At 55.1% G+C, this 9,466-nt stretch overlaps 1 protein-coding gene across 3 annotated transcripts in view; it reads right to left on the reverse strand.

Moving 5' to 3' along the window:
* Window positions 1–464: 464 nt before the first annotated feature.
* SLC22A11 (solute carrier family 22 member 11) overlaps window positions 465–9,466 on the reverse strand; it is a 15,700-nt gene continuing 6,698 nt past the window's right edge. For 2 of the 3 annotated variants that reach the window (XM_046643039.1, XM_046643038.1), the window contains exons 6-10: window positions 8,354–8,469; window positions 6,134–6,348; window positions 4,736–4,844; window positions 3,527–3,730; window positions 465–2,216 (exon numbers count right to left, since the gene is read on the reverse strand). In XM_046643039.1, coding sequence (XP_046498995.1) covers window positions 2,153–2,216; window positions 3,527–3,730; window positions 4,736–4,844; window positions 6,134–6,348; window positions 8,354–8,469 — 708 coding nt within the window. In that variant the 3' untranslated portion in view covers window positions 465–2,152. The remainder of the gene's footprint in view (window positions 2,217–3,526; window positions 3,731–4,735; window positions 4,845–6,133; window positions 6,349–8,353; window positions 8,470–9,466) is intronic. The other variant, XM_046643040.1, reaches the window with a different exon arrangement.

Below are 9,466 nucleotides of genomic sequence, written 5' to 3' on the forward strand. Positions count from 1 at the left end.
CTGAGCACTGTGGCTAGAGGCTTATACATTTTATTGATCTTCTCAAAGAACCAGCTTCAGGTTTCATTGATTTTCTTGATCATTTTCTGTCTCTCTGATTCTGCTGTTTATTGTTTCCCTTTTTCTGCTTACTTTAGGTTTAATTAGCTCTTCTTTTTCAAGTTTCTGAAGCTGAAGTGTTTGTTTTGAGCCTCTCTTCCTTTCTAATGTAAGCATTTAACGACATAAATTTTCTTCTAATGATTCTTCAGCTTCACCTCACAAATGTTGATGTGTCATTTAAAAATTTTTTCATGCAGTTCAGAGTAAAAATTCTAATTTTTTTGTGTGATTTCTTCTTTAATCCATGGATGATTTAGAAGTGTGCTGCTTAGTTTGAAGGAGTTTTCTAGATAACTCTGTTAATGATTTCTAATTTAATTTCATGGTGATTCAAGAACACACTTTGTGTGATTTGAATTCTTTTAAATTTATTACATGTGAAGTAAGGCTGGGGACCCGTAGGGGCCCGTTGGTGGGGAAAGCGTGATATTTATCATGAGCTCCCAGGTGGTTTTGATTTGAATTGTATGTGACGGCTCTGGTGTGTGTCAGATGTGAGAGAGGGGACCTGGGATGGGGAATCTAGAAGTTTCCCTGAGTTGTCCAAGGAGGGTGGGCAATTGTCTAAAGGGTCTGGATCTCTGGGGAAGGATGTAACTTTATGACAGGGCTGCAGAGGGATGTGGGTGAGGGTGAGGAGCCTGGTGCTCTGGAAAGAGCCCTGGGCTGGAGTCAGGTGTGTGGCTCCGAGCACGTCATTCCATCTCTGGGCTTTAGTTTCCTCACCTCTCAAATAAGTGGTCAGACTCAACCATCACACAATTTTACCAGCCTGGGCTGCTGCTAGCACAGGGAGGGTCTTTGCATGAATTTGGAAAAGGTGACCCCTCGAGATAGACAAACAGCAAAAGGGTGCTCCTGTGATGTGAGGCCTAAAATCAAGGCCCAATATTACCTGCTGTCTTGACATCTGGTGCAACCAAGAGGGTCTCAAATGGCCTAACTGTGAATCCCTCCCCATCCTGTCCTCTAAGGTCCCCTAGCCAATAACACTTCTTATCAAGGGACCAGGCTCAGCTCTGTGTTCTCCCCGAGATGCAGGTTTAAGTTTCCTGCCGATGTGTGAAATTAGTCAAACAAGCCAGTCACATCCTCCTGCAGGAACCAGGAGCCACCCCACCCTCTTGATACCACAAATCCTGCCCCCCACGGCCCCTGGTGGTTCACTCTGTTCTTGCGAGCAACCCCCTCATGACCCTGCAGGGCGTGTGGTGTCATCCTCCCTTGGGCTGTGATTAATAAAGTGCAGTCCCTGTCATCTGTGCAGTGCTAGATGTCGTGTGTTAGGCCATCCCTATATCCACAGGCAGGAAGTCCTCCCTCAGCAATGGGGTAAATGGGAGGTAATGAAAACAACCCCTTTCTTGGAATGAACACAGCCCCCGTTAGGGTAAGTGTCTGGGCCAGTGTAGCCTGGGCTGGATTTGGCCCCCACATGCCTCCTTAGCTGGTGCCTTGGGGCAGGGCACAACCTAGACACTGGCACCTGGCAGCTCTGTTAGCCGGTTCTATTTGTTGGACTCTGCGCTGTGGTAAGATCCGTTCACCCTACCACCCACCATGGGAGGCAGTTTCCATGATCGTTCCCTTTTACAGATGAGGACTCTATCAATGGTGGGGGACAGATCAGCATCCAGTTCTGTCTGGACCCCACCCTCTCTGTCCTATGATCCAGTCTGGAAGCTCAGAGGTGAGTAACCTGCAGCACAGCTTCTGTGAAGTGAGTTGGGGGGCTGGCTGGGTGAAGGTGTGAAGCTGTGAGCCTGGAAGGGAAGGAAGAGGGCCCATCTTGTTAACAAGGTGGACCTGAGGGCAGTCAGGCTGGGCATGGCTGTCTGCGGTGGGCTCCTGTAGGGCTGAGGTGGGTGGAGAGTCTGACCAGGTTAGGGAGGACAGCAGATGGCGACACTGCCCACTCAGCCATGCCTGCCCGGCCCCTGCTACACCAGACCCTCAAGGCTTCCCCGGTCGCTCCCACCCTCTGATTGGAGAAGCGGCAATTCCCTCCATTGGGATCTTTAGCCAAAGGGGCTCCACGCAGGCAGTATTTCTAGAACCAGGTGCTTTCTCTGATGATCTCCTCTCGCTGGGAACCACTGGCTGGTGCTGATGTCCTAGAATAATCAAAAGAGAGAGCAGTGATGTGTGGTGAAATGGCTGCACATTTGAGGTGTGGAGGGCAGAACTGGGGGTCAAGTCTTATGGGAGTATAAACTCTATGAGAAGAGGGTTTCATTTACCACTGTGTACCCAAAGCATAGGACAGTGCCTGAAACATAGCGGATACACAACAAAAATGGATTAAATGAAAGAGTAAATTAAGTCCCAGCTTCCCCACTTCTCAGCTGAGTGTCCTCCTTAGGCCAGTTACATAACGTCTCTGCGTCTCCATTGCCTTGACAGTGAAACTGGACATAACAGCAGCTTGCGGGGTTGTTGTCTGAATTAAATAAGATGCTGTATTAAAACGATAAAGGCTCACCCAGCATCCGCTGTTATTGTTACTATTATCATGACCTTGGTTCCCGTTCCAAAGCGCTCAATTACACACCGCGCAGCCCCCTGGAGCACGTGGGGCCGGCCGGGCGCTGGCCTTGGTGCTGAAATACAATCGCTCACTTAAACCTGAAAACAACTCTTCGAGCTAGGCTGGATGTTTTTTTTTTTTTTTTTTTGCTTGCTTGCTTGCTTTTTGTTCAGTTTTTAAACTTTTTTACATCCATTTTACAAATGAAGAAGTGGGAATATAGAGGTTATTCTGGGTATACAATAAAGTTGAGGCAGTTTCCCTCATTTCTATTCTCTCAAAAGAACATATGTGAGGGAAGCAGAGCCCTGGAGGGTCTGAGACAAGGCACCTGTTAATCTGTCCAGGCCTGGAATTCTTTGTGGGAAGATTTAACTGGGGTGGTTGAGGCTGTCTCTCTCTTCTTGGGTCAGTTTTGGTAAGAGTGGTCAGTAACTTGCTCAAGGAGGTAGCGATTCGGTCCCAGGAAGTCTGGCTGCAGAGCTTGGGCTCTTGACCATGACATTTTCCCGCCTAAGGCACAGTCACCTTCTACCCGTAAAACCTCGAATATGTCACTTCACCTCTCTGAGCCTCTGGTAAGTGTGGATGGCAATAGTCTCTGCCCGGCAGAGTTGTAGCAATGATTAAATGGCTTCAGAAACGCAAGCCTTGATACCCTACTTGCTCTGCCCTCAGTGTGGCATTGGAACGCTGTGAGCACTCCAGCTCTAGCTGCTCATGTCATCGCCACGACAAGCCCAGCCCAGTTCCTGCCGTCTCCACCCAGCATGTCTCCCGGGCCCTTGAGTTCTCCTGTCCCAGGGCTCTGGGTGGACCAGCCGCCACATCTGCAGCTCCGCCCATCTACACCCTGAAAGCTGAGTGCCCCTCCCAGAGCAGCCGTGGGTCACTCACTGGCTCTCCAGGTCCTGGATGGTGTCAGGGAGTGGAAGTCCCCGGGTCTCTGGGAGGAAGAGCACGATGAGGCTGGCAGCGATGGAGATGACACCGTAGGAGATGGGGGGCAGCAGGGGCAGGGCCTGGCGGGTCATCATGATCAGGGGGCCAATCACAGCCCCCAGCCGACCTGCTGACTGCAGGAAGCCATCTGCCGTCATCCTGTGGGCAGAGGGAAGGGCCCGGACCCTTGTCACACCTGCCACTTTGGAGGGGGTCTTTATCAGAGGAGGGGCTGTTGGGCTGGGCCAGGGGACGCAGGGGAGGGAAAGCTGGGCCGAAGGAGCTGCCCTTCTCAAGGTCTCCCCAACGCCACCTCCCCCATGGAGTCCACATAGATTTTCCCATCCAGAGGAGGCCTCTGCTTCCTGAGAACATCAAGAGTCCTTTGTGGGAACTCTCTAGGGCCCACTCCATTCTCCCCAGTCAAGGTAATTTGGCGGTTCCTCCTAGGCCACTGAGTTCCCAGCTTGGCTTCCTATGTAGTATCAACAAAATCAATAAACATGTGTCAGCAAAAAATGAATGAAAGAATGGACAAGTGAGTGATTGAAGGAAAGAGCACTGGGCTAGGCCTCCGGGGATCTGGGATCCAGTCCTCTCCTTCTACTGAGTGAGTCCTTCGCCACCCCGAGCCTCAGTTTACCCAACTGTCCAATGCAGGGGTGGTCTAATTCAAGACCACTGGTTTTCCATCCCTGTCCCATGGAGACCTTGGGCTCCAAGGCTGTGATCGGGGCTCTCTTGGGGCAGGGAGGGGGGCAGTGGGAAGCAAGTGGGGGGAGGTCCCCACTACACCAGGGCAGCTCTCATTCTCCTTCCCAGAGTTCTTATAAGATTTCTCCTGGACAGAGTGTTCTGTGTCTCAAAACAGCTTCTAGTCACAGGCTTAGAGGGCTGCTGAGGGCCCCCTGTACCGCTGCCTTCTGAGTCTGGACTCTTGGGGAGGCCCTGGCCTAGGATGTGCCTTTGGGGGAAGGCCTGCTGGGGCCAGCTGCTCAATTCCATGTCGGCGCTGGGTCCCCCTTGCCCTCTGCTGTGTATCCATCAGTCCCCAGCTCCTCTCTGCCCTCCCCATCGGCCCTCCCAGGGGCATCGCCTTCTACCCCCAGCCGTCGGGTCTGGCAGAGCCCCCCACCCCGGGGCACAGCCTGCAGCCCAGCCTACCGCAGCGGAGTTGGGAAGAGCTCAGGCTTGTAGATGGTTAGGCATGTCAAGCTTACACCAAAACATCCCTTTCCCAGCACGGCGAAGACCACACGCAGGGGCTGCAAGTCTGGGCAGAGGAAAGGGTGAGAGCGGGGTCTGCTCAAGAGGGTCTTCAGGAAGTGAAGGAGCTGAGTTCTCCCACATGGCTTCCTTAGGCTGAACCCAGATCCCTGGCAGTGCTGACTCGGTACCAGGCTGCCCAGGGCCTGTGGCACAGGAAGACATCACAGTAGGTGGGCTGGGGGGTTGGATGCAGGGCCAGAACCCAGGGAGGTGTGGGATGGGTGAGCATGGGGCAGCTGAGGGTAGACTCGAGGCCTGCCCCCTACACTGTGGCTGTGCCAGGGCTCCTTGGGTCCTGAGGAAACTCCATCTCGTGAAGGAGAGGGTCACGCTGGGCCCTGCCCACAACAGAGGCCCTGGGGTGCCCAGGTACCAGAAGCTTCTTGCTGCTGCACACCCTGCCTGGGGACCCCTGGCTTTCACAGGGAGCAAGTGGGTGGATGGCAGAAGCCCTAGCCAGGAAGCCGAGGTCCGGGTCACACTCTAACCATGAGCCTGGGTCTCAGTTTCCCCTTCCCACTTGTTGTTATGAAGAGTCTTATAAACTGTCAAGTGCTCGTCCCAGACATTTTTCTGAGTGCTGCATCTTGCTCAGAGTTTGGGCTCACAGCTGGCCCTCGATCCTCACTCAGTCTCTCTGGGCTGTTGTTTGTCCCTCTGCCAACCTCCTGGCTTTGCTGCCATCACAGGACACATGTCCCTGCCCCTCCTTTAGCCTCCCGCCTTGAGCAATAAAAGGAGACATGGGGAGGGTTTCCAGGGTTTTACAGCCTCATTCCGAAAGAAGAGGAAGACAAGGGCCCTCGGCAGCCGCCCCAGCTCTCTGCACGCGAATGCCTCTTGCTTTCTTACCAAGGGAGAAGAAAGCACCACACTCTTGGCTTCATGCCTTTCCTGCCTCCCTTCCAGCGACCTAAAGCCCAACCTGAAGATGAGAAGCCTTCCCAGGCCTCCCTCCCATCACGGGCTCCAGCCTCAGGCTTTAAGTCTTGTCCAAGCCCTGGCTCATCGCTTGCTAGCTGACCTTGGGCACCTGGCTTCACCTCTCTGAACCTCAATTGCTTCAGGAAAATGGGTGGCGGGCTGGTTGAGGGAACTGGATTCCTGCGATGATGCTACAAATGTTGCGAGAGTAATGGACTTGGGCAGAGCCGGGCACAGGGGGCCCCTGCCCATCCTCGGGGCCAGAGGAGAGGAAGGAGCCAGCCGGATGAGGGCAGTGGGGTGGGCTGGAAGCAAGAGCCCCAAGCTGTCAGCAGCTCAGCCCACCCTTCTGGGCTTCCCTGGCCTCACCCTGTGGGACCAGTACGTTGGCCAGGATGGAGAGGCCAGCCATGGTCAGGAAGCTGGCCAGGGTCACGCGGCGGCCGAAAAACCGGAGAAATAAGGTGGTGGTGCCCCGGCCCAGGAAGTCCACGGCTCCGAAGAGGACCTGGAGGAGGAAGATGTCACTCCCCAGGCTCTGCAGGTCGAGGACCAGCCCGTAGTAGGAGAGCATTACGGCGAATCTGCAGGACAAAGCCAGAAGTCGGGTCCGCGCCCCACAGAGAACAGGGCACCCTTCAGCATCGCCTCACACCAGGGCCGTCCCTGGAGAGCACACCCAACCCTGAGCTCATGGCCGCCAGACCCCGAGAAGCCTGTCGAACGCAGGATGCGTCTCCCCAGGGTCAGGCTGCCATGACAGGGCGAGGAGGGCAGTGGCCTCATCCATTCCGCATACGGGCCTTGGGAATTGGCCTCGGTGGGTGGGGCATCGCCCCTTAGGCTCCCTGGCCACCAACCAGCCAGAAGACTGGCCAGCCTCTCTGGCCAGACAGGGGCCCTGTGGGTCGCGCAGCTGCCCCTTCAGCTCCAGTTCCCAGTCACAGCCAGGATCCGTGATCTGGCCCTGCACCGCTAGCCGTGAACCGGGCGAGTCCCTGCCCCTCTCTGGATGCCAGTTTCTTTGCCTTAAAACATGGGATTAATAACCGAACGGGATTTTGGTGGGGGACGCTGGGCTGTGCCCCCTTCAGGATGGAAAGTCTTATTTCCCCAGGCCCTGGGAGTGCTGGCCCTCCGCTGAGGAGAGCATCCACAGCTGGTCTACTCCTGCCAGGGGGACGACTCAGAAGGGCCACCCCAGCTTGCAGGTCCCCGTGGGTCGGCTGGGGCCTCGCTGTGACGGCATCACTGTGACTCTCCCCTCGCCATCCTGCTTCCTCTCCTCCCCTCCCCCCCCGCTTCCACAGGAGATGGTCCCAACGGCCATTTCTAAGGAACTTTCTGCTCCCTGACCTCCATCTCAGAGTCTGCTTCCCTGGGGACACCCTGCCACAGACTCCTGCGTAGCTGAATTTACAGGAGCTGAATTTTCAAAGCTTGGAGATGGAATTTGGATCCACAAGTGGCCACAGTGATCCGTCCCCATCCCCGCTTCACCCGGATGCTCTTCCCAGTGACACCCAATTGCTGCACCCAATAGACACCTGAGGCCACCGGCCACCAGGTGCGAGTCAGGCTGCAATTCTTGCAGAAAGCACAGTGTTGCCTAAAGCTTGGGAAAGTGACGTGGGAAAACGGCTGGGGCTCAAAGTGGCCGACACATGAGGATCCAGAGCCTTTGCTGGTAACAACTGGGTTAACAGTCAAAGACAAGAAACCCCCAAGGTGAGCTCCTTCCCAGCCTGAGATTTGAATAACAAAGGATGCAGGGCGGCCCCTGGGAGAACTGAGGAAGCCTTCCAGGCGTTTGAAGTAATGGCCCGGGATAGTGGGGCACTCCTAATTTATCAGAAGTAACTTAAGCTAAAAAAAAAAAAAAAAAGCATTTGATCCATTCTTTGTTCTAAGATGTAGCAAATATTTGCTATTATAACCCATACGTGGTTAAATGTAGCCTAAAATAAAGGATTTCTTATCTTTAGTTTTGTCTCAAGATCCAGCCCCAGTCAAACCCGATGCTCGCTTTTTAACACGTTCCTCCCCAAGTCGCTTGACCTGCATTTGTTTGAAGAGGCCTTTTCCTGGTCCTAGGTGCCCTTGGGTGCTGAGACAGGGCTTCCCTGGGAGTCCATGCTCAAGGGGGGCCTGGCGGGGACAGAGCTGGGCAAGGAGGTGGCTCAGCCCAGGTCAAGTGCCTGCTACCTGCCCCTCTGGGCCCCGCTTTCGCCATCTATAAAGTGGGGGTGCAGATGAACCTGTCTCTCGGGGTTGCTCCGAGGGGTGGGTGGGTGGCCAGCACCTGGTCAGCCCCCTAGGAGTGTGGCCGTTAGGGTGAGTCCAATGCTGATGAGCCCTGGTCCTCTTCAGCCATTGCCAGTCCCTCGTCTCGCTTCCTGCAGGAGCCGGCCTCTCCAGGCCATGTCTGCACATCCACCCTCTCGCCCGCCTGCCAGGACCCCTGCCTCCTGAGGCGGCTGCCTGTCCCGGCCAGAAATGCACCCCACGAGGCCTGTAGGGACCGTTTTCCCCATGGGCCCCCCTCCCTCCCCAGCGCCGTCTCCAGGAAGGATCACTGGGATGGCGTACTGCACCACGAAGAGACTCAAGCTTCTCCAGCACAGCACGGGCACGCGGAACAGGTCCAGCACCGACTGGCGGGCCCTCACGGAGGCCACCTCCTCCTCCATGCTGGACATCAGCACCTCCGGGGAGAACAGGGGCACAGTGAGAGTCGGGTCAGTGGCCCTGCCCATCCCCACACCAGGGGACGGGGTCCAGGTGGGCAGAGTGATGGGGGAGCCTGGCCTTGGAGACTGGAGAGTCCGGGGGACAGGGGCGGAGATGGCCCCCTGGCTGAGCTCTCTTCTGCAGACCTGGCCCACTTCCTCCAAGCCAGGGAGCAGGTCTTGTGTCCAGTTCTGGCCGCCTGAGCTGTGGGCTGCAGCTGCTCTTGGCAGTTGCCACCAGAGCCCCACCATCCCTCCTCATTCCTCATGGCTGGCATCAGGGCACCCCCACTCTACCACGCTGGCCCCTCACTGTTCCCCAAGGGCCCATCCAGTCTCCTCCTGCACCTCTCGGCTTTGCCTGCCCTGTGCTCAGCTCAGTCTTGATCAGCAATAGCTTGCCTCCTCCTGGAAGCCTTCCCGGATCCTCTCGCCCCCGGAGAGGATCTGTGTCCTCTAGTCTCTGGCCACACATCCTCCCACACCTACTTCCTCAAAATGGCTACCTTCAAATATACACATCGTCTTTCCCCAAATACACTGAGAAGCCCCATGAGGTTCGTGTGCAATATCTGTGGATTAAGGTAGTGGATAACGGAGGTGGTGAGGTGGGTGTGGGGTCGATGTTGATAATAGTTAGATTGCTGTTATTGGTAACGTTGGTAATGGTGGTGAAGGTGATGACGTGTTGACGGTGTTTTGTAGAGATACTGATAGTGATGTTAGTGATGGTATTAGTGATGCTAGTAGTGATGAAGATGAATCGATTGTGGTGATGCTGCTCGTGGAGGTGATGGTGGTGAGGGTGATAGTGGGCGTGAGGATAGTTGTAATGCTGTTGACAATGGTGTTGATATTAGTGGTATTGTTATTATTGGTGGTAGTGATGGTAGTGGTATTGTGTAGAAATGATGATAGTGGTGGTGACGGTAGGCATAGCGGAGGTGGGAATAGGGTTGATGGTGGTCATAAC

Source organism: Equus quagga, chromosome 17 (assembly GCF_021613505.1).
Source record: "Equus quagga isolate Etosha38 chromosome 17, UCLA_HA_Equagga_1.0, whole genome shotgun sequence".
Taxonomy (NCBI): Eukaryota; Metazoa; Chordata; class Mammalia; order Perissodactyla; family Equidae; genus Equus; species Equus quagga.